Source organism: Numenius arquata, chromosome 6 (genome assembly GCF_964106895.1).
Source record: "Numenius arquata chromosome 6, bNumArq3.hap1.1, whole genome shotgun sequence".
NCBI classification, from domain to species: domain Eukaryota; kingdom Metazoa; phylum Chordata; class Aves; order Charadriiformes; family Scolopacidae; genus Numenius; species Numenius arquata.
Window position 1 is genome coordinate 14,025,291 of NC_133581.1, and position 27,488 is coordinate 14,052,778.

At 50.7% G+C, this 27,488-nt stretch overlaps 4 protein-coding genes across 6 annotated transcripts in view; 2 read left to right on the plus strand and 2 right to left on the minus strand.

Annotated features, from left to right (window-relative positions):
* Positions 1-4,627, plus strand: part of PHRF1 (PHD and ring finger domains 1) — a 29,539-nt gene extending 24,912 nt beyond the window's left edge. Inside the window, exons 15-18 of the mRNA XM_074150051.1 lie at positions 223-374; positions 918-1,178; positions 2,274-2,402; positions 3,651-4,627. Coding sequence (XP_074006152.1) covers positions 223-374; positions 918-1,178; positions 2,274-2,402; positions 3,651-3,785 — 677 coding nt within the window. The 3' untranslated portion in view covers positions 3,786-4,627. The remainder of the gene's footprint in view (positions 1-222; positions 375-917; positions 1,179-2,273; positions 2,403-3,650) is intronic.
* Positions 4,628-6,738: 2,111 nt separating this feature from the next.
* On the plus strand, positions 6,739-14,296 carry LOC141466137 (malignant fibrous histiocytoma-amplified sequence 1 homolog). Its single transcript, XM_074149862.1, has 10 exons — positions 6,739-6,784; positions 7,821-8,700; positions 9,326-9,617; positions 10,056-10,242; positions 11,231-11,421; positions 11,525-12,012; positions 12,651-12,808; positions 13,328-13,487; positions 13,938-14,008; positions 14,115-14,296. The coding sequence occupies exons 1-10, from the start codon at positions 6,739-6,741 to the stop codon at positions 14,294-14,296; spliced, it is 2,655 nt and encodes an 884-aa protein (XP_074005963.1).
* A 505-nt stretch (positions 14,297-14,801) lies between these two features.
* On the minus strand, positions 14,802-19,164 carry IRF7 (interferon regulatory factor 7). Its single transcript, XM_074149371.1, has 11 exons — positions 19,087-19,164; positions 18,830-18,992; positions 18,190-18,352; positions 18,025-18,104; positions 17,802-17,847; positions 17,577-17,699; positions 17,346-17,504; positions 17,065-17,190; positions 16,438-16,818; positions 16,143-16,261; positions 14,802-15,240 (listed from the first exon to the last, which is right to left on the minus strand). Exons 1-11 carry the CDS (start codon positions 19,107-19,109, stop codon positions 15,094-15,096), a joined length of 1,530 nt encoding a protein of 509 aa, XP_074005472.1. The 5' UTR covers positions 19,110-19,164; the 3' UTR covers positions 14,802-15,093.
* Positions 19,165-22,371: 3,207 nt separating this feature from the next.
* The window catches only part of SLC25A22 (solute carrier family 25 member 22), a 51,474-nt gene continuing 46,357 nt past the window's right edge, over positions 22,372-27,488 (minus strand). For all 3 annotated transcript variants that reach the window (XM_074148999.1, XM_074149000.1, XM_074148998.1), the window contains 4 exons: positions 27,289-27,460; positions 26,346-26,500; positions 25,378-25,453; positions 22,372-24,511 (listed from right to left, as the gene is read on the minus strand). In XM_074148999.1, the coding sequence (XP_074005100.1) occupies positions 24,358-24,511; positions 25,378-25,453; positions 26,346-26,500; positions 27,289-27,460 (557 nt within the window). In that variant the 3' untranslated portion in view covers positions 22,372-24,357. The remainder of the gene's footprint in view (positions 24,512-25,377; positions 25,454-26,345; positions 26,501-27,288; positions 27,461-27,488) is intronic.

The window sequence follows — 27,488 nt, forward strand, 5'->3', positions numbered from 1 at the left end:
TACTCCCATGGAAACCCAGTAAAAAGCAATTGCTTAAGGGGATGATAAGTCCTCTATTATCAGAAGCTTTAAAATGTTGATGACTGCTAAACAAAATCTTTTTATAGCTAGCTTTGCTGTTAGATCCTTTTATTTTTTTAAATATAATTGGCTTTGAATCTTTGACCAATTAGGTTTATTTTGTTCTTAAATGTTTTCCTTTCCTTCTCTTGGGGAACCTAGGGATGCCATTTTACAAACTTCAGCGAGCAAAAGAAGGGGCCTGGAAAGCAGAGGACTTGAACCAAACGTTAAATCAGGTGCAGTTAAATGAGCCTCCTCCAACCAATTATATGATTCCTGAGCCTATGTTTCCTGATCTAGATTCCTCTCAGGTTGGTTCCTATTCTGGCACCTAAGTGTCATGGAAGGCATCCCACCTCATCTGTGCCCTCGTTGTGCAACACCCTCCTCTCATGGCAGAGTTCGCCTTCCTCTGCGTGCGGTACATTTCATATAGCCCATACACCTCAGCAGTCCTCTAATCATTTAATCTCTCAGGGGGTCCTTATAGGTGAAGGAGCACATTTTCTTTTAATTCTGCTTTATACATGCAGCTTCTGTTTTCAGCAGTAACTTGTGGAAAGATGATGCTGTTTGAGAAGCTGTGAGCTTCTCCGTGGTTGTGAGCAGGCTGTCAAAATTGGCCTGGTGGCATCGGTCCGTGCCATCAGCCTGTGCAGCCCACCGGTTAAAAAGTGAGTGGGGCTGGTGCTAGCTCCATGTGCACAGAGACCTAGTTGAGGGCTGGGATGTTGGCCTCCCTCATTTAAACTAGTAATTACTTGCCTGTTTGAGTGGGTAAAGGTGCTCTGAAAGCCCTGATCTGATGCAGTCTCTTGTAAGTACAAGCATTTACAAAATGATATGTTTCACAGGTGTACTGTCAAAATATACCTTTGACGCCACCTCTGCCCTCAAGCCTTCCCCCCTACGCCCCCGTCAGCCAGCCCACGGTTCAGTTTATCATGCAGGGTAGTCTTCCAGTGCTTGGCTGCACGGCAGCACAGAGCCTGACTCCGGAGCCAGGCAGCCTGGCTACTGCATCTGAACCAGGAATCCAAGCTGCTTCTGTTGGAAACGTAGAAGAAAAGATCAAAGCACCCAAACCTCCAGTGGATAAAACGAAAAATGAGGAAGTGAGTGAATGCTATCAAGTGGCAAATGCATAAAATGAATGAGCTGTTTATTTGAACTGTTAAAGTTTGGGAATTTTTAACTCTGTACTGTATTTTCCCAGCCCCTGTTGTCACTATTGTTTTTGGTGATTGACTATGCTACCCCAGGAGTGGCAGGCAATCCTTTCTTTGATTTACTCCATTTGATGATTCCACTGCTGCTTCATTGCAATACGACAGAGAGGGATTAAAGCATCTAAAATACATTCTTGAAGCTCTGAAACTTTCTTGCATGAATGTTTGGAAGGGACTTTCCAGAAGCCAAAATCTCTTAATTTCTTTAAACACCTGGTCTTTTCCTTTCCTTCCAGCTTTGAAATTAATGTCAATTCTCATAACAGTCCTTTAGAGAGGTAGGGCTGTATCTTGCTGCTTACCAGCACTGAAAACGCAGAGATGGTAAAATACTTGTAGATTTTGCAGTGCTAGTCCCTTGCTGCCGAGTTTTGGGTTTGCTGTGCAGGCTATCTGCTCTAAGCATAGTGGATGTTAATACAAGAACAAAAACTCGTTAGCCAATTATTTTACTGTCTACCACAAAAAAAAAAAAACAGTAAGATGCTTTTCCCACCAAACCTTTATTTTTGAGCAGCAGTTTTTATGGACTTGTTTGGTTTGGATGTCTTCTGTAATCCTTAATTTATATGCAACTCTGCAATTTTCAGAATGCCTTTAGAGCTACCTGAAGCTTTATATTCACAGCTATGACTTGCTGCCTTTAGAATTTGATGCCTTTTGATGGGTGTATGTTTACTTCAGAGTTGTTGGAAGGGAAGGAGGAGACCAAAATTAGTAAGTGGACATTGTAGTCACTTGCCTAAAACACAGGCATAAAATAATAAATGTTACATAAAATAAGAGTTCCTCATAGTGCAAACTGGTATTTGTTTCAAGACTGCAATTTACAGTAAAGGAAATCACTTTGGGGCTAGCTCTTACTTGGGTCGCTGAAATTGTGAAATGAGCATTTTCATTGCTAGAGCATTTCTAAGAAAAACAGATTCAGAAACCATTGCTGAGATAGCACAAGGTAGTGAACCTCTCTTTGCTGTGCAGTACATGAAGAAGCTTCACATGCAGGAAAGGGCTGTGGAAGAAGTGAAACTTGCTATTAAACCTTTTTACCAGAAGAGGGAGATTACAAAGGAGGAGTACAAGAACATTCTTCGGAAAGCAGTGCAAAAGGTAAGGTTACAGTGCGTTTCACCAGGATGAGGAGGAGCTGTGCAGGTCCTCAAATAAGTGGCAGTACTTTGGATTGCATTTACCAGCCTCAGCAATTACATTTTATTTACATTTACATTTAATTACAGCAATTACCCAGCTGTAACTGAGTAGCAGATCTTTGGACTCTGACTCACAATCTGCAGTCTTGTGGTGAAGCAATAGTTGCTATGTGCAGGGCTGAGCGGTGCCATTGAGAGTTGTCAAGCTGTTCCTTTTAGTTTTCCTTTGTGTTTTCAGTGGTCCAGAACATTGCTAAGCTTAAGCTTCTAAGCTGAAATGTTACATGGTACATGCCTTGGGTGAGAATGGTCAAATCTGTCATTAAGAACTTTGGCCAGAATCATCAAGCTGTTTTTGATAAAGCGAGAAAATACTTTGTGCGTGAATTCCTTGAGCATCTGTGGTGTCCCTGAACTTTGGAAGAGGGCCTTGCAAATTGGCTGATGTTGACTTTTGTTTCCAATCTTAGTGCTGACCAGATCAGGACTAAAAAAAGACCTGATCAGCAGGTAAACGTTGTCTTGTAAGAGCAAGTAACCCTCTTGTGGCAAAGGCAGTTAAATGATACCCTGGAGAACTGTATTCTCTCCCTGCTCTGTGTTCTTGCTATCACTGAAAAGTTCCATGATAAATGAAGATTCCTGACATAATGGCTGTGATTTCACATCTTCTACGTGACCCATGTGAGCCTCAAGTGTTGTTTGTAGGAGAGCCGAGCAACACCAATTGCAGCTGAAGTCGCTGTGAACTCTTCTCTGAAAACTGATAAAATTCTTTGTAGGGTCTGTTCTCTTCCATATCTGAAAATGTGCCCTCAAAACTGCCAGATTCTGTTAATCTGAGCATCACTTCCTCAAAATCATCAGAAAAATGGGAAATCAACACTTCTGTGTTTACCCCATATTGTGAAAAAATGGCTAGACAGAAAAGCCTTTAGTAAAAATGAATAATTCTGCTTTCAGAGATGCTTCTTGATGCAGTTGGTGCTCAGTAGATTACCTCTGGGCCACTTCTGGAATGCTTGAAGTAAAATATTACTCGTATCTTTGTTGCATTTTCTGCTTTGTGTCTTGCTAGCTATGAGACTCAAGGGCAGGAATCGGTTCCCCTGGGAAGCTTAGGGCTGCTTTACAATTTGTCTGTTGCCTGCCTTGAACTGCTGTTAATTCTGTTAATTGACCAAATGCCTTTTCTAATCCCTTGTAGATCTGCCACAGCAAAAGTGGAGAGATCAACCCCATGAAGGTAGCTAATCTGGTGAAGGCGTATGTGGAAAAATACAAACATATGAGGAAACATAAGAAATCTGATGGTGAAGATACACGTGAAGTGGAAAATTGAGAGCAAGCCACAGCCAGCATGACTCGGACTGAATTTATTCTGGCTGTGAACACTTATGCCAGAGGGAATAACAGATCTGCAGTTGCATCTCATTGAAAATAAGCAAGATTATAATAGGATTTATCTGCGGAACCTTCTTTTGAATTGTTTCCATATGGGAATGAACTTGGGGTGGTTGGTTTTTTTTTTTTTGATTACCTACAGATGTAGAACTAAACAATCAAAACGCCTCAGACCAGCAGAGTAATTCGAGGGGAAACACAGAAGAGATTAATGTTTAGGACTCCCGGATTGCTACAGTTTTCAGGGTTACTTTGATTAAATTTTGGGGCTGTGCACCTGTCTTGCTAAAAGTTTGAAACTGGACACCACTTTTCATATACAGTACATTGAGAGCTGTATACTGTTTCCCTTGTGTTTATTTATCAAAATATGGATTGTCTTTAGAAACTTCTGATTTAATACTTGAAATGTTGTATTTTTAGCCCCTTCGATGGTGAGCGAAGCTTTATTTGCTCTGTCGTTTGGGGATTGCGGAAACGAGCTAACCTTTATAAACTGACTTCAGAAACACTGCTCAAGCTGTGGTGTTTATTTACATTCTGTTGGAAGTATCCTGTTAGTGAAAAGTTTAATTTTGGGGTGGGAGACTGTGTTGCACTTCTGTAAATAATGCACTGATGGCTGGTTTTGTGTCTGCCTTTCAGGAAAAAAAAAAAAAAGGAAAAAAAAGCAAGCATTGTGAATTTTCAGTAACAAGGCTGGAGGGTTAAGGTTGAACTGATGTACAGAAGCAGAAATGTAACAGAATTTATAAAGTTATTTTGAACAGTTTTAGTCCCATAGCAGGTGTCATTTGTTTGTCTTACAGCTGCCTCTTGCCCTGGCTATTCTGTGTAAACCTGCACCCTTGGTTCTTGTGTAAGGAATACCGTGTTTCTAGAAGAGGATTGGAGTTGGATAAGTCATTGTTCCTCCTCTTCTGTAGGAGGACTGAGTTCACGATCAAGAAGTAGTGACTTCATTGTGCTTTCTTCAAAAGCACTCCTTGTCTGCGTGTACTGCAGAGCAACCCATCTTTTAAGTGATCACCTGAAGTACAATCACTTAGAAATATATTCATCGCCCTTGAACCTGACAAAAAGCATCATTCCCCATCTAACCGTGTTAGGGAGAAGACATTTAACAGGGAAGCTGAAGAGAAAACCAGTAAGTTACAACTTAAAAACTGGTTTTCCCTTCAACGGGAACTGAATGTATGCAGCCTGTTGGGCCAGATGTCGGCAACTCCTCTTGCTCGAGGGCTTTCTTAACCTCTTAGAGTGTGCCTGGAAACTGCCCTCTTCAGGGGTAGTCTTGCTGCTTGTCCTTCAAAGAGAAAACAGTTAGGCTCTCTGGGATGAATTTTATAAAGCAAATAACTGCAGCTTTTTTTTTTTCCTGGGGAGTGTGGTAAAACTCACAAATAGCAAGACCTTTGATCCCTTCCTGGCATTCCTAACTTTTCAGTGAACTCTGATTTTGATTATAAGAAATTTTGGCTCTGGTTCCAAGTATCTGGTTTGGAGTTGTTGTGGTTTTTTTTTTTTTTCTATTTAAACAAAACGAGCCCATATACCGGTACTGTCTGGACTGGCAAAATGCTTCACTCCCATCATTCACCATCCTACAGAAGTGTTTATGGATGATCTCAGCATTTTTGGAGTTGATGTTTCTTGGCTCTCTTTGCTTCCTCTGTAAAAGTGCAGCCTGAATGGAACGTAAGGGATTGGTAACTTTTGGCTTTCTTTGAAGATTTTGGAGCAAAGGCTCACTAAGACTGCAAGAAGCTGGAAGAGAAGCTTCAGTTTTACAGTTTGTAGCTTGAATATGTACCCAGGGGGTGGGTGTGGGGTTGTAAATACAAACACTGCTGATTGATAGATTTCTTGACCAAGCCAAGTTCAGAAACTTTGATGGCACTGTTGGCACGAGAATGAGAGAGTGCCATCTAGTTGAGAATACACTGAGGCTGGAAACTGGACGCTTTGGGATGTATCAGAGGAACAATTCTGGAATAACCTGCCTGCGTGAGTGGAAAAAAAGGAAAAGGTAGGTGGTGTGAAAAACAAAGCTTGACCAAATAATAGAAGCAACTACACTGTTGCCCAGGAAGACGGTGCCAATCTGTGCTGTTCCTCAGACTGACTCACTGCTTTAAATTCTTGGTGTTAGCCTTGAATTAGCAGTAAATATAACAGCCTGTTGCAAGATACATGAGGAATGCATGGGCTGTAAGGACTGTTATATTTGTTACCTCTGCGCCTGACGCTGCTTCGAAGAGGAATGAGGCTGAAAACTGTCCTTCCTGCATGTGCTTTCCCCTGAAGTGACGTGAACGAGAATATTGGCTCTTCCCTTCTCTCTACCGTTAAAAATAAGTCCATCAAACTGTAAACTGCCCCTTGGGAGAGACAGTCAGAAACACCTAAAGAATGCCTCTTCCAGCATGTTCTAGAAAACAGTTTTTCAGTGTATGTGTGTCCTACTTGCATTTTTTTTTTTTTTAACTATTTTTTTTCCTTTCTGGTTGACCATTTTGGATCAAATGCTGCCACCTGTTCAAGGGAAGAAAACTTATTGATTTAACCCGTGCAGTAGTTTGGCAGTAGCATACCCTCTTATCCTCTGCTACAGTGGTAACGCCAAAAGCTCCTTTAGCAGAGGCAGGGACGCTGCTGTAAGAAGTTGACTCAGGAGCTACTCTGCCCACATCTTTGTCTCGTCGGTGACCTCCGAAGCTGCTTTCGGGACATACCCGTGGCCCTGGTATTTGGCCAGAGGTGCTTGGGTTGTTGCGACCTGCTCTGAGGATGGATGGAGAAAGAGAGGGTGGGGTTTCCGGACAGAGCTCGGGGAGGCTGGGAGAGAAATGAGAGTAGGAAACGAAAGGGGAGGCTGAGCGACCGGGAGGATGCAGCCGATGGCACGCTGCAGGGCCGTCAGCCAGCCCGGAGCCTGTGAGTAGCCGCCCTAGCTCCTGGCCGCGCTGGTTCAGGGCGGTGGTGGGAGCCCGGTGACTCGTCTCGCTGGTGGTGCTGGAGGAAAGACCATGCGTTTGGGAGAGGGTGGAAGCTTGCTTTCCTGCTGGGCTCGTTGCACATCCCAGGTCTAGGTTGTGATGCTGAGAACTGGTGACGAGTGGGTCCTGAGCAGGGTGCCTTGCGCAAGGGGATGCCACGCTCGGCGTCATCTGGAGAGGAAGTGAAATGAGGGAGAGGAAAGCAAATCTGACCATTTTCTTCTAATATCGTGTGATCTCCATCCCACATCCCCCTGGCACTCTTCTCGTCTGCAAACCTCTCTGCTCTAAACACCCTCCTTTTGAGGCTCTTCTCAGCCATCACTGAGTGCCTTCTTGTGTGCCCTGTCCTGCAGGGGACCCCGCTATCCCTGTGTTACTCCACGGTCTCCTGGGGCTGGGAGTATTTCTGTGGGAAATTGCAGTGTGCATCTGGAGTCGGGGGGAGGATGTGAGAGGGGAAGTGTCTGAACTTGCTGGCCTTGGCCTCAACTCATCTCCCTAGCTGTGGTCGAGAGCTGGGGGGGGAGGGAGGCTGGGTGTATTATTTGGAGAGCAGGTCTCCTCCTGATGTCGGCTCTGCCCTGCCAGCCCAGCTCGACACTGGGGTTTAGAAACCTGCTGGTTTCAGGGTAGATGCATCTGCGGTTGGAGCTCTCACAGTGCTTTAATGAGAGCAAAGTTGTTAACGTGATACTTGGCCTACAGGTCAGTGTCTAGAGGACACTTTTTCTTCCTGTGCCTTCAGGCCCAGCCAAGATCCTTCTGCCTTGGCTTTGATTCCTCTCTTGAGAGGACACAGGAGCTGCTCAAGCAGCTGTGGTCGTGCTGTTCAACCAGCTCCTGTGTTTTGCCTCTGCTTTGCCTTGCTGGCCAAAATGGTCCCAAAGTTGTGCAGAGCTCAAGGGAAAAAAATGGTCTGCAACCCAAAGGGTGAAAGTTTCTTAACCACCTTGCCTGTCCCATGCGTCCAGGTCAGGAGCAGGAGGACAGTTTGCATGAAGTGAGTCTCTCTACCCAGAGGCTGCGTGTGCTGCCTCCAGCAGTCCTGAGCAATCCCATGCTGGAGAGCCTTGACCTCGACAGGAACAAGCTCAGGAGCGTCACCGGCATTTCTAAGCTTTGCAACCTGAAGAAGCTAATACTGTCCAAGAACGAGATTGTGGACTTTCCCAATGAAATCCAGAGCCTGGTCTGTTTAGAGAAGCTTGAGCTGAATCAGAACCAAATCTGGGTCATCCCAGAGGGGGTGTTCTCCCATCTCCCCAGGCTTAAACACTTGCGGCTGAACAACAACCGTCTCAGTGCCCTCCCCAGGGACCTGGCAGCTTGTCGAGGCAGCCTTCAGTACCTCAACATCTCCAACAACCTGTTCCGGACCTTCCCCCAGTCTGTCCTGCAGCTGGCACACTTACAGGAGCTCCACATGCAGAATAATGCCCTTCGCCAGCTCCCCAAGGAGCTCTTCCAGGGCCAATCTCTGAAAATGTTCAAGGTCAATGGGAACCCCCTCCGGGAGCCACCCAGTGAAGTGTGCGCTGGTGGCATCCAGCAGATCCGGAATTACTTCAACCAGCTTCAACACAATTCAGGGCAGGAGGACAAGAGGGTGAAGACTATGTTCCTGGGGGCCTCACTTGCAGGGAAGTCCACCATCTGCAAAAGCCTGAAGCAAGGGCAAACCAAACTGGTGCCCCAGGAAGAGCGAACAGTTGGGATAGAGATCAGTGAGTTCCGGATCAAGGACTTCACATTTCTCTTCTGGGACTTCGCTGGCCAGCTGGAGTACTACATGACTCACCATGTGTTCATCACCCCACAGGCGCTTGTCATCCTTGTCATCAATCTCCACATGTAAGTGCTGGATTCATGTAAGTGTTTGGATTCAAAGTGTAGTGGGAGAAGAAAAAAAAGGGGCTGGGGAAGCTTTCCCCTGCACAGGTTCACACCATTTCCACTGGACCTTGATGCCCACTCTTCTCACCACTGGAGTAGCTGGCTCTCCCTCTCCCTCTTTTTGCAGATCACTCTTTTAATTAAGCACTAGATGTCATCACCTTACCAAGGTCCTCTGTTTTGAGGGGTTAGAAGAGCATTAACTCCTTATGGGACAATAGATCCCCATCTAAACAGCTTTGATTTTTGCCTTGGAAATATCTCTTCAAGCTCTCCTGTATCTTGTGGTGCTCCCTGAACATGGAGCTTGGGCTTTGTTGTACAGAGGGATGCTCCCATCCACAGCAGGGATGGACTCTGCTACACCCTGTAGCTTTAACTGGCTTAGCTTAAGGATGGGAAAAAAGGATGAGCAACAAGGATGAGCTTGGATACGGCCCATGACAGTTTAGGAGATCTGAGCTCATCTCCAGTAAGCCCCTAGGACAGTACAGGGTGCATGGTCAGGCCTATGCTGGTGGAAGTTGGCTGGAGATCCGGAGGGTTAAATATGGATTTGGGATTTCCTTTCTCTCCTTCCCAGGTACCAAACTAATGACAAGACTTTCAAGGACCTCGTTGGTTTCTGGATCAACAACTTGTCCATGCGAGTTCCAAACTCAGTGGTGCTTCCTGTGGGAACCCATGTGGACTGCTGTCAGGAGGAGGAGGTGGAGGAGAAGAGGCGCGACATCATGACCAAGATCACAGCCATGCTGGTGGAGAGAAAAAGCAACCTTGCTCACTTCATCAACAACCTGGAGGGCAGTGAGGAGCCTGAGTTTTACGTGGACCAGTGGGAGAGACTGAAGGAGATGGAGAGCTGCACGTTAACCGTAGGGCTGAGATTATCATGGTTCCTTGCTGTCTGTGGTCACCCTGTTGTCTCTGGCAGCATGGCATGCTACTGCTGATGGTAACCCAGTGCTAATTAATCAGGCTGCTACTGCAGTCACTCTTTGAGGCTGGGGTGGACATGGTAACCCCTGGCTCTGACCTGCTGGGTCCTTGTCCCTGCTTGATGATGGGCATCTCCTCCTGTGGTTTGTAGCAAGTGCCTGGGGAGGAGTGTGAGAGGGCATTTACCATCCCCAGATGATTTTCTGGGAACTGGTGCAGAGCAAAGGTGTGAAGAAAGCACCTTCTGAAGCTGAGCCAGTGGTCTGTGTCCAATCCTTGGTGACCTCCTTGGCATTAGGTCCCCCCTTTATCTTACAGGCTAAAAGACTCCTCTGAATGTGCTTTTGTCAGGTGGTGTGCTTTCTCTCTTCCAGATCTTAAACTTAGTTGCTGTCAACTGCACAGATCACCATGATATCAAAAAGCTCGAGGCCACGATTCTGGAGCATGTGAAGAATGAGAAGCTCTTCCCTGAGGTTGTCCGAGTGCTGCCACCCGTCTACAGGCAGGTGGAAGCTGCCATCGTAGATATTGCACAGAGTGAGGAGATGGCAGATCATGGTGAGTGGTCTGTCACCCCCACTGCACCGTCCTGTGAAGACTTGCTGTCCTGCGGCTGGCATGGGCTCTCTGGTGCTTGTTGCACCGTCTGACCCTGCTCATGTGGTAGTGGGGTCGCTGCTGAAGACCTTGCAGTGTTATTGCTGGAACATTAATTGCTACTACTCAGCTCTGTCATTATGAGCATCTGCCCCCAAGGCAGGTGCCTAGGGAAAAGTATAGGAAAAGGCCAAGTGTGTCTTCACCAGGAGGCTCTGCCAACATCTACCAACCTGTGGCTGGGGGTACCCTGAGCAGGCCACGTTGTCTGGTTTGTTTCTTTCCAGTAGCATTGTTCTTTCTTCCCTTTGCCCTTTAAGAGCAATTCAAAAATCTTGCAGGAAGGAGCTTCACAGTGGTTTCCAAACCTATGTCCTGATAACTTTATTTAATGGACTCTACCACTCTCTAGCCCTTTCTCCATGTCTCCTGTGACTTAGCAGGCAGCCTCGGCTCCTCGCTTATGTACCTAAAGCAGGTATGAATACCACCAGCACTCAGTGTTGTCTCCGACTCCCCTGGCCATTGTAGGATTGGTGGATGAGGAACAAATGCTTTTCTTTTCTGGAGATAAGCCAGGTTTTGTTGCCTGTCTTGCTGCATGGCTAAATGACAATCTGAGGTTTTCTGGCTGGAAACAAACCTGCTCTCTCAAACAATGAAAAGATCCAGTATTGGCCTCCTTTTTCAGATGCTCAGTTGAGGTCCTGACAGGCTGTTGGCACTGCTGAAGCAAGGCAAGACCATAGAAGATGCAGGGTGGCAGTGGGCTAGCTGAGGATGGGTTTTTTGGGCCACAGCCACTGAGTATTGCTCTGGTCCCACCTGCTTCCCCAGGGATGGCATGGGTGACACTGGGTGCTGTTGGTGTTTGTTGGCTCTCTGAAGCACCTACCTTGGAATGCTGGTGTCCAAGAGATGTGTGCTGAGCTCCCGTGTCTCCCTCTAGGCATGATGGACCTCCAGTACCTACTCAGCAAACTCTCCCAGTACAAGCACCTGGCCAGCCTGGGCAGAGAGCTTCTCCAGGACATCTTGCGGTACCTCCACCGCATCGGGCTTGTTGTGTGGTATGAGGAAATCAAGCACCTGGAAAGCACTGTTTTTCTCCAGCCAACATTCCTAATAACTATGTTCAAGGTGAGTGTGGGGATCAGGACCGTCTTCTCTGCAGGACCCAAGCTCTGCAGCTTTGCTGGGCTCCTCCTAGCACCACCTCTTCTCTCCTTCTCTTCCCACCCAGCTCCTTGTGAGGTACCGCCTAGTCCAGCAGCTTGAGAGCATCTCTGTGGACACGCTGATTGGGGAACACGCCACCATCAGGGACAGGTCCAACTGGGTGTGGACCTTCAAGTCAAAGGCAATGCTGTGCCACCGGGCCGTGCGTGCCTTGGTGAAGCACCAACTCTGTTCAGAAGGGATGCAGGAGGTCTTTGAGGAAATCATGGGACACGGGCCCCACAGAGGTAGAGGGAAGCTCTTCAGCCTCCTGAAGCACTTTGAGCTCTGCCTGGAGGTGCGGCACACTGAAGCGCTCAACCCACAGGCCAGTGAGTTTGTGCCTGGGAAGCCGTGGGAGACAACACGGGGCCAAGGTGAATCCTGGTACTTGTTCCCAACCTATCTGAACCAGACCGAAGAGGTCTCTGAGGTGTGGGGAGGGGATCACCCTGAGGACCTCCACATCCGTGCCTACTTCTCACCCGAAATACCTGAGGGTTTCTTCCAGAGGTAAGCAGTGGTTTCCAGCCCTCAATGACGTCATGCGGTTTGGGGTTTGCTCGGTGCAGCACCAGTATGTCTGTCAGCAAGTCCTTGGCTGTTGAGACCGTATCAGCCAAGGCATGAGGCCGAGACTCAGGAGACCAGGGCAGCTTGTCAGCTCTGCCACAGATGTGCTGAGCCTCGGATGAACCATTTTCATGTTTGCTGCCTGGACATGAGTGAGGATCACATCTAGATGACAGGATAAACAGAACCTTCTGGTTCACCTATCATCTAGAGTGGTTTTTGGCTAGTCGGTGCCCATCCAGGCAGTCAGAGGTCTCTCAGTCCCCCATCTGAGGATGGTCCAGTTTCTACAGGCACTGCGACTGTTCCAGCTTCTGGAAGGTCTCCTGTCCTTGTGGGGTTCTCAACTTGTTTCCAGGGTTTTATCTGATGGCCAACTCTGGAAGCAGCTCTTGGCTTAAAAGGCTGTTCCTGCTGCTTGAGCTTTCAGTAGAGCAGGGTCCTCACTTGGTGTCTGCCTCCATTTCTGCTGAAATTGGGTTCATATTTTTCAAATCCACCTGGTGCCACAGTTTCTCCCAGTGTTAGAGATATGCAGGGAAGGAGGGTGGTGAAAGCTGTGGGCAATCTCCTTGCAGGCTCCTGGTGAAAGCTTGCTCCTTCTATGCCACGCACTGGGTGGCCAAGGCAACCTGTCTGCTTATATGCAATGGCAAACCTCTGCTGATAAAAGAGAATAACCAGAGGGCCTACAGCTACCTGGAGCTCCGGTGCAGAAAGCCGGCAGGAAGGACAGGTAAGGATTCCCGATCTTTATTTCATGACTCCCAACCACATGTCTCTCCTTAGCTCCCCCCTGCCACCTCCACCCTTCTGGGCAGAGCATCCCAGAAGCCTCTGCCACATGTCCTAGATGGCCAGGTTCCACCAGCAGTTCAAATAAAGATTTCCCCTTCCTCCATGCAACCTGGTCAGGATTCCTCTCAAGGTATCACATGAAAGTGGGAAGTCAAGTTTTCAATCTTCTCATGGAGGAAATGGGTCATCCTTCCCCATAAGGTCCCAGCAGAGTACAGTCATGGGCTGGGTCTTCAAGTGATAAGCAAAAGGGCCATCCCAGTTGGGGAACTCTTCCAACATATCTTTAAATTCCCTTTGAAAGCTGATGGGCCTTGGTTAACTTGAGAAATGGCGCTGGTCCGACTGTTCTGGCTGCGGTCTGGCAGGCTGGAAGTGATGCATGCGTCACTGCAGCATCTCCTGGGCTGCTGTGGTTGGGTAGTTGTGAGTGAGATGTTCTCCTTTTGCCTGGAAGGTTTCCAATTTGCCTGGGACTTCCTCATGGCAGTTGTGTTCATCGTCCAGAAGCTCGCCGAGGAGTGGCCGGGGCTGCATGTGTGTGTGAAGACCCCCTGCCGAACAGCTGGCTGTCCCGCTGAGCTCATCTGGCCAGACATGGATGGCACAAATGCCATGTACGTGCACGCTGCACCCCTCCAACCTGAAGGCTGGAGCTGGGTGGTTGCTGCTGCAATGCTGCTGGAGTGGGGCTGGTCAGCTTCTAAAAGCCATGTGAAATTAGTTGCAAAACTCACCAGACACTATGTTGTCCTTCTGACCATAGCACCCCACGTCCCATGTGCTGTTAGCATTTACTAGTGTGGGAAATTCGAGCATGGAAAGAAAGGTGAGAAAGTTGAGACTCTGGGGCTCAGGCACGTACTGTCCACTCTGGCCAGGTGCCCACATGTCCCGTTTGATAAAGAGCTGAAGGTGCTCAGGCACCTGGTTAAGGGAGCAGCTGTCCCACCAACAGCAGAACCTCAGGTCAGGGTGGAAAGAGGGAGCCTCTTGGCATTATCTTCCATAGAAGTGCTGAGGGCAGTTCCTGCTCCTTCTACTTCTTGAGGATTTTTTCTCCGCAGGATGAAGGAAGACATTAAAACCTGTGGGACGTGTGGGCACCGCTTTGGTGCAGAGCTGCTCCTGCCCAAAGGTGAGCCCAATGGTCCTGGGTTTGCACCACAACCACACTCGGGGGGGGAGGAGGGTTGAGGGTTTAATGAAGCTGAGGTGCTGATGGTGTCCACCCATCCCCACAGTGCCCAGGCAGCTGGAGGAGCCCCCAGTGCAGCCCCCTGCTCACTATTACGTGACAAGCTATGGGACCACTACCTTTGGGACCAGCAGCATCCACGTCAATCACCAGGTAAGGAGCCTGCCACCGCCTCTTGCCCAGGGTCCAACATCGATGGCCAGGCTCATCCTCTCCCCTCGCTCCTGAAATGAGGGGATGCAGCTGCTTCCATCCTGGGAAGGGGACACGCCATCTTTGGGCAGCACTCTGGTTACCACGCTCCTTCCTGAGACACCACCACCTCTGCGCCTCAGAGCTGAGCTCTGGGTGCTTCATGTTGTAGTTACATGCCTTATTTTTCCAGAACATCTCAAGCAAGTAACTCCGGGCCTGCGGGGAGGCGCTTGCTGAAGAAAGAAATTATTTGTTTAGCCAAAGCCAAGCTGTCCTCAACACACTTTGCTTGTGAGTCGTGCTGGCAACCTTAATGCATGGAAATAAATGCATCAATAAACACATCCCTTCGTGCATGGGAAGTCACCTCTTTCAGGCAAATATAAGGGGGAGAAGGTGCTGAGCCCACAGCCAGCAGGGACTTTGCTGGGACGAGGCCGGCCACAGACCCCCATGGTTTTGGGGGATGGGGGGGGTGGGTGGAGGTCTCGGACTGATAGTTGGGGCAGGTGTCTGGGCAATATCAGCACGCAGGAAGCACCTTTCTATGTATATATATTTAAACTTAGAAAACTTAAGAAAATAAATCTGTAAATGAACCCACTCCACAAAAAACACATATTAGCAACTGACAGAGGGGAAAAGCAACGTGTCAGCTCCAGGACCGGCCAGTGAAACTGTGGGGGGAGCAGAAAAGGAAAGGTCTGCACCATAGGCATCCCACCACGGTGTTCCTGGGGGAATGCCGGTTTGAATGGCCCTTGATGCCCGGTTCCCCCACTGGCTGGTGCCTGTCCTGGGGGGCCAAGAGGGAGCACGGTGGGTGAGGGTCAGTCCATCTCCATGGTGTACTGCTCGATGAGCTCGAAGAGGTTGAAGGAGTCTGAGAGCTGCAGGCTGACGGTGTTGCTGTCGAGGGAGGAGGCTCCTTCCAGCCGCACCTGCGTGTGCCAGTACTCGCAGAACTTGGGCACCAGCTGCGGCAGCAAACCATCGGGGTTAGGGGCCGCTGCCTGATGTGGCTGCAACACCCTGCATGGCCCCATCCTCCTGGAGCAGAAGAAGGAAGTATGCGGGGCTCTCTGTATCTTCCCCAGCCCCTGAGGGTCCCCAACCCTGGGCAGCTGCCTTCTACCCCATCCTGCCCAGCTCCCACGGTGGCCCTCCCTGGACTCCCAGCCCCTAAGGGTCCCTTCCCCAGGCACCTGCCTCCCCGTATTTCCCCTGCTCCCCAAGGGGTCCCCTACCTGCGCACCCACTTAACCCCCCCACCCCCAAGGGTCCTGCTCTTTGGGCAACCAGGCCCAACCCCCCCATCTCCCCTGGCCTCTAAGGGCCTCCCCTCCCCTGTCACTGAGTTCTCCCATCTCTCCCAGCTCCCGAGGTATCCCCTCATTGAGTACCCAGATTCCCATTTGGTCCCAGATCCCGAGGGTCTCCTTCCTTGGGCACCCAGACACTCATCTCCCCTGGCCCCTGACGGTCCCCATTCCTTGACCCTGAGGAACCCCCATTCTCCCCTGGACCCCAAGGATCCCCCTCCCAGAGCACCCTGACGCCCATCTCCCCTGGACTCTGAAGGTCCCCCTTCCTCAAGCACCCAGATCACATCTCTCCCCAGCCCCTAAGCATCCCCCTCCTTGGGCTCCTAGACCTCCATCTCTCTTGGACCCTGAGAGTCCCCCTCCCCAGGTACTCAGACCCCCATCTCCCCTGGACCCTGAGGGTACCCTGCCTGGAGCACCCAGAGCCCCATTTCCCACAGACCTCCAAGATCCCCTTCCTCAGGCACCCAAACTCCCCCACCCCCCTCCGGACCCCCAGGAGTCTCCCCCTCCCTGGGCGGCAGTAGGACAGGGGTGGGTGTTGGCCACTGCACCTTGACCAGGATGAGCCTGGAGTCCTTGCGCTTGTCCTTGGAGAATAATTGCCCGAAGCAGAGGTAGATGGTGAAGTCAGGGGACTGCTGCCTTTGGCCGTTGCGGAAGTCCCTCAACTCTGCAAGGGGAAACAGGACTCAGCTTTGGGGTGACCCCAGGAAACATGGAGAGGCTGGGAGGGTTCAGATACTTGTGACATCCTGGAGCTGGCTCCCACAACCCCCAAAACTCAGGGCGGGGGTGGATGGGGAGCAGCAGGGGCAGCGGACAGACACATGACACACCCCTGCCCACCTGTGCAAAACTCATTGAAGTCAAAGATGGAGGTTTCCTGGTCCCGGCAGAGCATGTTGGACGGTGGGTCCTCGGTGCTCTCGAGTTGCTGGGACAGGGCCCAGAAGATCCTACACTTCTTCAGGCGGGTAGCGAAGATCTTATTGGCACGTTGCTCCAGCTGCAGCCCCGCAACACCCAGCAGCTTCTCAGTCCATTCCCGCTGCTTGCTGTCGGCCAGCTTGGTGGGGCTGGGGAAGCACACCAGGTGCCCAGGGCGCCTGGCCACTGCTGGGTCACAGGGCTGGTACACCAGCAGGCACTGGCTGCCCCTCACCTCCTCCTGGTGGAAGAGCCTCCCCCGGTAGAAGATGCTGATGTCCAGGATGGAGATGATGCTACCTGCACCGGGCAGTGATCAGCAACCGCTTTCCCCAAACCAAAATGCTACCCGTCCCTAAAAGCCCCTACTGGGCATTAATAAATATTAATAATTATATACAGTATTTGTTATTAGCACCATAATAATTACTTATGGCTATTAATAATTAATGTTCAGTTGATCATTAATATTAATAATTGTATATAATATCTATTGGTAGTAATTATAATAATTACTTATAGCTATTAATAATTAATAAACATCACCTGTGTTATCCGCTGGCGGCGGTGGCGGTGGCACAGAGCTGGTGGCGGGAGTGAAGAGCATTGCCTCCCCTGGGGACAGCACAGGGACCGTGACCTCTGGCGGGTGGCATGGTAGTGGCATGGGCCCTGTGGTGGGAGATGGCAGTGTTGCCATCACAATTTGGGGTGCAGCAGGGTGGGGGCTGCTCTGGCACGGAGTACATGTGGCAGCACCTCAGCCTCTTCCCACCCTGTTATGGCATTTCCATGCCTGGAGCTGGATCCTGCCCCACAGCACCCACCTCGGTCCTCCAGCAGCATGGGCTCCAGGGGGCCGTAGGCACCCAAGGGGGGTTGCTGTGCCGCAGGCACCCACTGCTGACATGTCGGCGGTGGGAGGCAGTTGTTTTGGCTGAGGTCTGGGTGAGGCTGGAGCAGGATATCCTGGTGGGGGGCATCCACTGCAGAGAAATCACCAGTGGGAAGGGGCTGGGGTCACCCACCTGGCACCCTGCAAGCAGAGGTGGTCTTACCTGCAGGTGGCCAGGATGGGGCCAGGGTCCCAAGGTCACGGGGGGAGATGTTGCAATGCTGCAGCACCCACTGCAGCTCGTCCAGGTCGTCCAGCACTGGGGGCTGTGCAGGGTCAGTGCTGCCTGTGGAGGGTCACAGCAGGTGGGAGGTCTTACAACCCCAAAGTCAGCCCTAGCTGAGCCTACTGGGGTGCCCCCACGAACAGTTGGGGGCCCAGTGCCTACCTGGGGGTGCAATTTCTGGGGCCATGTCTCCAGGGGTGAGCTCCAGCTGCAAAGGGAAGCAGGATGGGTCTTACCACTGTGGATGGGGCGCACCCAGCCTCACCTTGCCCCACATTTCAGCAGGGTGCTGGGCTGCAGCTCAGGAGCACCCCAAGGACATAGAGGTGCAATGCCTGAGCAGCAGCAGTGGGGACACCCTGACTTGCAGTGCCAGCCCCATTACCTGCGCCTGCTGGTGCAACGTCGGCTGGTCCACCGCAGGGTCGAGGCCGCCAAAATCTCCCTCCTCGCTGTGCCCAAGGGCTGCCGGAAGGAGAGTGGCATGAGCGGGGCAACCTGAGATTGCCTACCCCACCACCAACACAGCCCCCCATGGGGCCAAGCTTACCTGAGTTGATGGCGAAGACTTTGTGGGGGTCATCACCACGTTTGGAGTGGTCCTCCAGCATCCTGAACATGCGGGTGCTCCTCAGGGCGCAGCGGAAGTTGGTCTTCCACTTGGCCGGGTCCTCAGGGCACCCATCATATCGCCCACTTGCCTTTGCCCAGGCCTGGCGGGTGGGGGAGCATGTGAGCGTGGGGACCCCAGCTCCATGAGCATGGAGGTTTCAGGGAAGACCTCAAAGTTGCTACTGGTCACACCTTCCCCCATCCCACCAACACTGAATACCGTGAGCTTGCCCCTGGTCAGCTCCCATCCCACTCACCTTGAAGACCTCGGATTCATTGCTGGTCAACCTCATCCCACCCACCTTGAAGACCTTGGATTCATTGCTGGTCAACCCCATCCTACCCACTTTGAAGACCTTGAGGTCGCTGCTGGGTGGCTCCCACCCCACCCACCCTGAAGACCTCAAGGTTGCTGCCAGTGAACCCCCCCACTCCACCCACCTTGAAGACCTTGAGTTCATTGCTGGTCACCCCTATCCCACCCACCTCGATGACTGCAAGGTTGCTGCTGGTGACCCCTCCTTTCCACCCACCTTGAAGACCTCGAGCTCACTGCCGGTGACCCCCATCCCACCCACCTTGAAGATCTCCACGTCGCTGCTGGTGACGTCTTTCCTGGCATTGTGCTTCCAGGGGACACGGAAGATGCCGCTGGCCTCGTTGATCCAGCACAGTCCCGGGTAGTTCCTGCTGCTGACGGCGCTCAGCAGCCAGGGCCCGAACCGCAGCTTCTGGGCCTCCCTGCAGACGCGGGGCCGTCACCGGGGGAAGCCGGGGCCCCTCGGGGCCGGCGACCCGGGGAGGGCCGGGAGGGAGATGCCGGGGTGCTGCTTACCCCTCGTTCTGCAGCGCTGCCATGGTGCCGCGGGGTCCCCAGTCCTGCAGGCCTCCGGGCGGGTGGGTGACCTCGGCTCGGGGCGCGGCCACCTCCCGCCCGCCCTTTTATCCGCCCTTTCCACCCGCGTCCTGGTTTCCTGGAAAACACGTGACCTTTTCGAAAGTGAAAGTGCCGCCGCCGGGCACTGCCGTCGCGGGGGGGTGGGGGGGGGGATGGCGGTGAGGTCGCGGGGATGCGACACACACCGGTGCCCTCCGGGTCCCAGCGATGCGCCCGGGGGGATGCTCTGCTCCCCTCCCCGGGAGGTGCTGGCTGCGGAGCCCTGAGCAACCCCCTCACCAAATCAGCAATAATTAAAAAAATAAATAAATACTGTTTTAGACCTTGCCCTGCACCGGTGTGGGACGCAGACCTCGGTGGGCAAGGGGCAGGATCAGGCCCCGAGCTGGGGGGGGGCAAAACGCCGGTGCCCAGGCGCTGGCGTTGCTCCCCCACAGGCTGTTGTGACCCCCCCGAAGTGCCGGTGCGGGACGGCTGCGCCCCGACGTTACACAGCGCAGCTTTGTGGGCAGGTGGGGGCGTGGGACACCCCGAAAGGCTCGGGCTCAGCCTGAAAGCAGCTGCACCCCCCGCCGCCGGGGCTTTCCGGGGTGCACCGACCGTGCAGCCTGCGCACCCAGGGCTCGGCCTCGGGGCTGGAAACTCCCCTGCCTTTTTATTTATTTATTGTATTTATTTTAATCTTTCTTCCGTCAGGCTGCCTTGGTTTGCACGCTAAGGGCACGCTATAAAAAAAATTTATAAAACCAAAAGCAAAATGCAGGGGGGCAGTGGGCGCTGGCCACGCTCCCTACATCCAGGAGCTGGTTCTCCTAGCACTCCCTTTTCCCGTAATGCTGGGGTGCCCCTGCGGGACTGGCGCTGCTCCCCGCGTCCTGGCAGAGGCGGGTGTTGGAGCACCCGATGGCGGCAATGAGAGGGGCCAGGAGCCACCTCGGTGGGATGCGGGGACTGCTCGGGATGCTATAAATGGACACCACGAGCATCTTGGGTGCTGCTGCCCGGCGTGGCGGCACCGCAGGAAAAAGGGGGAAAAAAAGGAGGAAAATCAACCCCAGGGTCATGCGTCAGCCGTGCCTGTGTGTTTCAGGGCTGGCGCCACACTTGCAAAGGGATGAACCCTGTGGGCGTCCCCGCCAGCTATAATGGGCCCCAAAAATCAAGGTGGGGAGCAGGCAGAGCTGGGAGCAGGGTCCTGGTGGCTGGTGCATGGTGGCAGCATGTCCCCCCACCCAGGAAGGGGAAGTGGTGCCCAGCCGGGGCTACAGCTGGTTTCCAGTAACACAGGTCACCCTGTGCCTCGGACAGATGCAGTGCAGGTTACGTAGATTTTTGCATTGAATTAGAAGAGAATTAGCGAATAACCATGGTACGAGGCAGGTCACATGCAGCCCAAGCCCTCGCACCTATTGCTCTTCCTCGAGCCAAAAACCCCCCAAGATTTGCAGGAGTTTTATGAATTTATTACCCAAGGGCTCGAGTGGCGGCCATCGGGGATGAAGCAGGGATTTTGGCCTCCTTCCCCCTACGCTTCCTGCTTTAAAGGAAATTTCCCCTTTCCAGGAATGTCTCCCTACTGCTTACTAGGAACTCCTGCATGGTTTTCCAGGACATTGCCCTTTGTTTTCCAGGAAATCTCCCCCTTCCTTACTGAAACACCCCCTTATCGCTTACCAGGAAATTTCCCTGTTTGCAGGGTATTTCCCTCCCCTTGCTTTCCAGGAAACTCTTCCCTTGCTTCCTGGGGAATTTCTTTGTTGCTTTCTAGAGTCCTCCATTGCTTTCTACGAATTTTCTCTCTGCTTAAAGGACTTCTATTGCTTTCTAGGAAGTTTCCCCATGACTGTTGCTCCCCAAGAAGCAAGAAATTATTTCCCAAGAAATCTCATTCTTCCTGTCCAGGAAATTTCCCTTTTGATTTCCAGCAATTCCTTCTTTGCTTTCTGGGACATTTGCCCTCTGGGAAATATCACTGTTACTTTCTTAAGAAATGTCACTTTTGCTTTTCAGGAATTTGCTCCTTGCTTGCTAGGAATTTTCCTCCTTTGATTTGTAGGCTATCCCGCCATATGACCTTCAAGGAAGTTCCCTCATTGCTTTCTACAAATTCCCAGAATTTTTCCCCCTTTGCTTTTGAGTAATCCCCCCTAGTGCTCTCAAGTAAATTCCTATAAAGTCTCACTGTAAATTTCCCCTTCGTTTTCCAGGATATTTTACTGTAGCTTTCTAGGATGGTTTCCCTTTTCTTTCCAGGAAATTTCCCTTCTGCTTTGTAGGAAGTTTCCCCCAAGGCTTTAGGAAATTTCCTCATTGTGTTCTAGGAAATGCCAGCAGCCAAAACTGACCCGCCCTCCTGAACCCACGACAGGGGAGTGTGGCAACTCCACCAACATGTATTTAAGGGCAGCAAACACCCCAAAACTCAAACAAACTGGAGCCACGAGAGCCACGGTCAGGAGCAAGGGACAGGACTGACATGGGGCAAGGTACAACTGTGAAAGGCCTGGGGTGGGTGGAGTACTCTGTGCCAGATGGACCAGGTAGGACGCACAAGGAGTTGACCTCATGCTGGCTGTTGTCCCCTGCCCTTGGGACAAGTGGCACCCAGAGGGAGGGGAGCATAGCTGTATTTCTCTGTGTATTTGTTTACTTTCATTTCTCAATACTGCAATCACTGCTTAGAGGTTTCTGTTAATTGGTGATAAATTAAGTTGATGGGAATTCTTCCATTTTAAACTCTTATTTTTTTGGCCAGTAGTGCTCTGCCTGCCTAGGGGACTCCCATGGAGCCACAGTCACTACCCCCTGCCGCCTCCCCATGGCCTGACTCACAGACGTGCCCAAGCTGCTAAAACTCAGCCCCATTGAGGTCACCAGCTCCAGTGTGGTAGAAGAAGAGCTGGAGATCTCAGGAGGAAGAGTCAGTTTTACAAAGAGGTTTTTAAAAGCATCCAAAAAGACAAGAAGACCTTGCCATGAACCTCAGCCCTTCACTGCACCAAATCTGCCTCCAAATGTAACCCCACAATACAAACCTGCACCCCGCACATCCCCCCTGCAGCTACAAGTCACCCAGCTTCAGGGGGCAATCCTTGCAGGCAGAAGGGCAAGCAGAAACCCCACTATTTTTATCATCAAGGTTTCTTTTGGGGACCCTCCCTGTAAATCACAAAGCAGCAGGAACAGGGCACCTTAAAAAAAAATAAAAAACAAAAAAAACCAAACCACTTTCTCTTTTAATCCACCCAAGGGAAATCCAGAGCAAGAGCAGCATCACAGCACTACACACAGCACAGACATCTATCATCATCTTTGCACAGATTCCTTCCCAGATACACGGAGAAGTCATTAAGAAAAAAAAAAGAAAAATAAGAAAATTATTCAGATATGCAAAGTGACAAGTAACAAAACAGCTACAGAACAATTTTTTCAAAGAGAAAAAGGACACATCAAGGAAGGCGGCCCTCAACATACAGGTTTTGCAAGAACCTAACCCAAGAACGTTGAAACAGAGGTGGTTTTCTTTTAAACATTAAAAACAGGGATTTTTTAAAAATTAATTTAAATATACATTTGAAACATAAACACCAAGCAAGTGCCTGGAGAACAAAGCAAAAAGGAATGAAAAGTTAATTTGACCAGTTTAATTGAAACACCAAAGTCGGGTGGATTGCACCAAATGGAATAAATAATGGAGAAGATCACACTGGGTTGGGCAGATCTCACACTTAAGATCATTTTAACTAGAATTAATTACACAGCCCAAGAGAGTACTGAACAAGGAAGTCCTCTGACAAGTGATGTTAGCTGGGGCAGCATCCCTTTGACAGAGTGGGTTGTAGGTATGGATTTGGCCCTTGGCACCCAACAACAATCACCACCCCAGAAGCAAGCGGGATGACAAGTTTTCGCGATCCAGAGGACCTGACCCTGGAATCATGAGCCTGCAAACAGCTCCTCACTCGGGGTGCAGGAGCCCTCTGCCTCTTCAACACCATCTGGCTCCAAAAACACCCAAGTCAAACATCAAAGCACAACTAGACCTTGTGCTTTCACCCTTTCACCTTGAGCACAAAGACACGGCATTTCTAGTGCGGCTCCCACGGTTGGGCACCGCAGAAGCGGAGCAGGTACCTCTGTTCACGCACCTGGGGCCAGGCTGGAAAAAAAATAATAATAAAAAAAAATCAGCTAATCTATACCTGTGCCCACCATTTTATCACCCCAGGGGTGGGCAGGCTGAAGGAATGTAAGTGGTTTCTTGTTTGGTTTTCTCTCCCCAAGACCCCTGCATTAAAAAACAAAACAAAACAAAACAAAAAAACCCAAACAAATATAACTTGATCCCAAGTTCCTCTCCCTCCCCTGCCTGTAGCCAAGCAGTGAAGCACCTTCTGACATTTATGTGATCCCACAGACATGTTCCCTACAGAGCAGACATCTCATCTCTGCACCTCACCTGGATGTGCCTGTGACACCTAGTTAGGAGGGACATCCCTTTGCTTTAAAACAAAAAAAATTATGAAAATCAATAGTAACGATCCCCTTTCCCTTCCTCTGATCTCCAAGAAGTTCCTCTAAGTCCAATTAGCTTTTGAGAAAGGGAGAAGTGAGGGGTGAAGGTGTCCAGGCCAAGGAACTTGCCAGATCCAGCATCCTCCCTGCTATGCCTCCGGTGGCGATGAGCCCCCTTTGCACAGTGCCTGCTCTTGACCCAGGGCCAGCAGAGCCAAGGCGGGGCCAAGGGGACACAGCAGCCCCTCCAGCTCCTCCTCAGAAAGCTGGCAACTCCAGGAAGAAAGAAGGGGACTGGGGTGGATGGAGGGTTCAGGTTATTTCTTTTCCATCCCTCTTCCTCCCCAAGACTGGGAGGAGACTTCTGGGTCTGCAAGCCCAGTCTGGGCTTACCAGTGTCCTTAAGAATGACTATTTTTCTTTTTTTTTTTTAAAAAAAAGGGGAGAAGAAAAAAATAAGATATGCATAATTAGGTGTTGTCCGTGGAAGGAGCGGGAGGGGGCAGGTTCCAGACTGATGCAGAGAAGGGACTCTCTCCCTCCCTGTGTTTGCTTGTCTGGAGACCACATCCCCTTGGCGTCCCTGCACGAACTCTTTGTGCTGTTGCTCTGACATCAGTCGACATGGATGATGAACACGGGGATGAATTCAGCGCTGCAGAGGGCAGGAGGACACACGCAGGCACGCCAGGGCTAGGCCCGGTGCTTGGGGAGCATGTCCAGCAGGAATTCCGCAATGCCGATGAAGTAGACGACTTGTGCAATGCCAAAGAGAGGAGCAATGACCAGGGCTCGGCAGTATGCCCCTTTCAGGAAGGCCATGGGCCCTTCCTTCTGCCAGATCTTCCTGGGGAGAAATGGATAAGACAGGTAAGTGCCCATCCTACCCCTCCACCAGGCCAGGAGAGCCTCTGGCCATGTCCTGACTTTCTGCCTCCCTCCAGAGACTAAACCCAGGCAAGCACTGTCGCCTGGCACTGCCTCCTCAGCAGATCATCCACCATCCCCCACGTGCTCTGTGAACAGCCATGCAGAAACATACTCCATCCCTGTCTCTGGCCAGGAGCGTCTGCCTGGGTCTGGATGTACAACTAAGACAACCCCATGCTTGCATCAAGAGGCCCCCCCTGTTCAAAAGTTGAGGCCATTTCCACTCTTGGTATGGGAGATAGCCAGATGGCAAGAGACTCTGGCTAGAATAGCAATACAGAAGCAGAGCACTTGTGTTTTGAAACTCCCTTCGTGTTCTGAAGCAGCCAGACCATAGTTTAGCAAAGGGTCAGAGGAGAGTGCAGCTGGGGACAGCCCACTCAAGACAGCGCTCCTGCAGCTGCTGTTCAGAGCAGTCCCAGGAGGGATACAAGACTTAATGCTGTAGGATTTTCAGACAGGACTTCGGGAAAGACAAGCACAGCATTGCCTCCCTTTGTAGAAATAAAATCTCAGTGTTATGGGTTTGGACAGAAGCATTTAAATATAAATGCTATATTTACCTTGCTCAAAATAGGAGGAATTTCTCTTTTATATACCAATATACATGAACAGTATATATCTGGTTATATATGTATCCAGATAGATAAAAGCACAGGTTCAGGGGGAACCTGAAACAGATAAGCTGCTGGTTGGGTCTGGAAGCTGCTCTGACCACCGGGCAGCAAGCAGCAGCAGATGCTGTACATCTGATGTGGTGGCCTGCTTCACAAGGAGTCTTACTTGGCGCAGTCCAGGATTCCTGAGTAGGTGTCCTCGTTCACTCCTCTCTGTAAGGACTGCAGCCGCGTTTTGATCACTGGGGAGAAAGAGAGAAGAGAGACAGTGGTGAGCACTGGGAATGTAGCACACTTCAGCAGGCAAGAGCCACCCACTCTGAGAATAGCGTCTTTGAAACGCAGTCAAAATGAGATCACCAAGAGCACAGACCATTTTCATGTATATATCAGCAAAATATAGGAAAGCAAACCCATTCTTTTACAAATGGATAAAAGAAAAACACGGCCACCCAAAAATTACTCCCTCCCCTCACTGTGATCAAGGTTTCCAAGGTTGACTTAAGCTTTAAACACTTCCAAATTCAGATAGCTTTCTGCAAAGTGGGAACTTTATTTTCAAATACTCAGCTCCTTCTGGAAGAAGTATCTAAAATATAACATGCTACTTGTACATTTCTTCACACCTTGGAGCATGTGAAATGCTGGGGAGAGAGGAGTTACTTTTTGGTGTTTTTCACAGCAGAGAAACCAAGGTGGTGTTTAAGGCAGATGCTGTGGAGCAGGAGAAAAGGCCACAGATCTAAGGCTCCCCTGACCATACATGGTTGTCCATGACCCCATGCATGTAAATGGTCTGCATACTATCACTCCATATGGAAACGTACCTTTTCAGGGGCATTTTGGCAGCCATTCCTGCGAAGAATGACTGAAATGAATGACACCCTCTTTCTGACTTATCTAATGAGTACTGCAAACCTCTGTGTAAGCTGTGGCCAAAGGCATAGCTCAGCTGAAGGAAACATCATCTGAGCTGGAGGCGGCTCAGACAGCAGAGTGTCTCCGGTACCCCTCTGTGTGCTCATGCTGCGAAGTAGCTGGCATGGTCACTCTCCTCCTCACCTAGCCCACTCATGGGCCTCTGACTCCTGTCACTTGGCACCAGGCCACCAGCACAGGCTACTGGGGACTCACCATCACAAGGATTGACAGCCACCGCAGCCGTACTGCCAGCCACACATCCAGAGAGGAAGGACACGTAGAATGGAGCCTTGACATTGGGGTCTTTCTGGCCCAGCTTGTTCAGGTTTGCAAACAGCGGGAAGTAAACAATGGAGAACGGGACATCCCTGCAGTGGGGAGGGAGGAAGGGAAAGAAATAAGAACAAAGTCAGATGAGCAAAGTCAGAATGGAACACCAACAAACTGAGCATCAAAGGAAGGGCTGCAAGCATCAAGAGTGCAACCCAGACATCCCAGCTCTGCAACTGCAAGACAGGAGCTGAAACTCAGCAGGGGCAAAACTGACTCCACAAATGACAACAGGCCCACGGGACGCATGCAGCCCTGCGGAGTCAATAGCCTCCCCCTGATCTTTCAACGCTCAACCCCAGCACATTCAGAGGTCAATTGTTTTGTCCACTTTTGTTAATTACAAGAGGTTCACATTCTGTCTCCTATCCCACTGGGTGTTGCTTTAGCCCTGTCTTTGCTAAAGCTAGAGTGGAGTCACTCTGAAACCCCAGGTAAAGGGTGTCAGAGCGGGCACTGGTCCTTGCATTCAATATGCTCCACGGGCCAGAACCCATTTCACACTCTGGAGAACCAGGTTGACAGTTTTGCTTTCCTAGCTCACAAAGACTTCTCTACAGTGTTAAAATATGGATCATGGGGGAGACAAAAAACTTCCACAGAAAGCAGCAGAATTAAATCTTCCAGGAACAAAAAGGCAGCCTCCCTCGTTTCCCTGACCTTTCCTTCTTTAATGTGCAAAACCTGTGCATGGAAACAAAACCAAATCAAAACCACACCCCTTGAAGCCAACAGCCCCTTTGCAGGCTTATCCCCTCGATGGCTGGTGCTTTAGGTTCAAGTCTAGGAACACTGGTGCCTTGCAGTCGAGCTCACCCCATCCTACCTTAGCAGCGTGGCTCCCAGGCCCTTGTAGAGTCCCGCGATGCCTTTGCTCCGCAGCAGCTCCCTTGTTATCTGTGTTGCTGTGGTGCGCCTTTCCACTGCTGGCTCCGCCGCCCCCGCCGCAGAGGAAGAGGAGAGCTGGGCCTGCGCTGCCATCAACTTCTTCTGTGCCGCTGGGGAGGAGCAGAGAGATCATTGGTC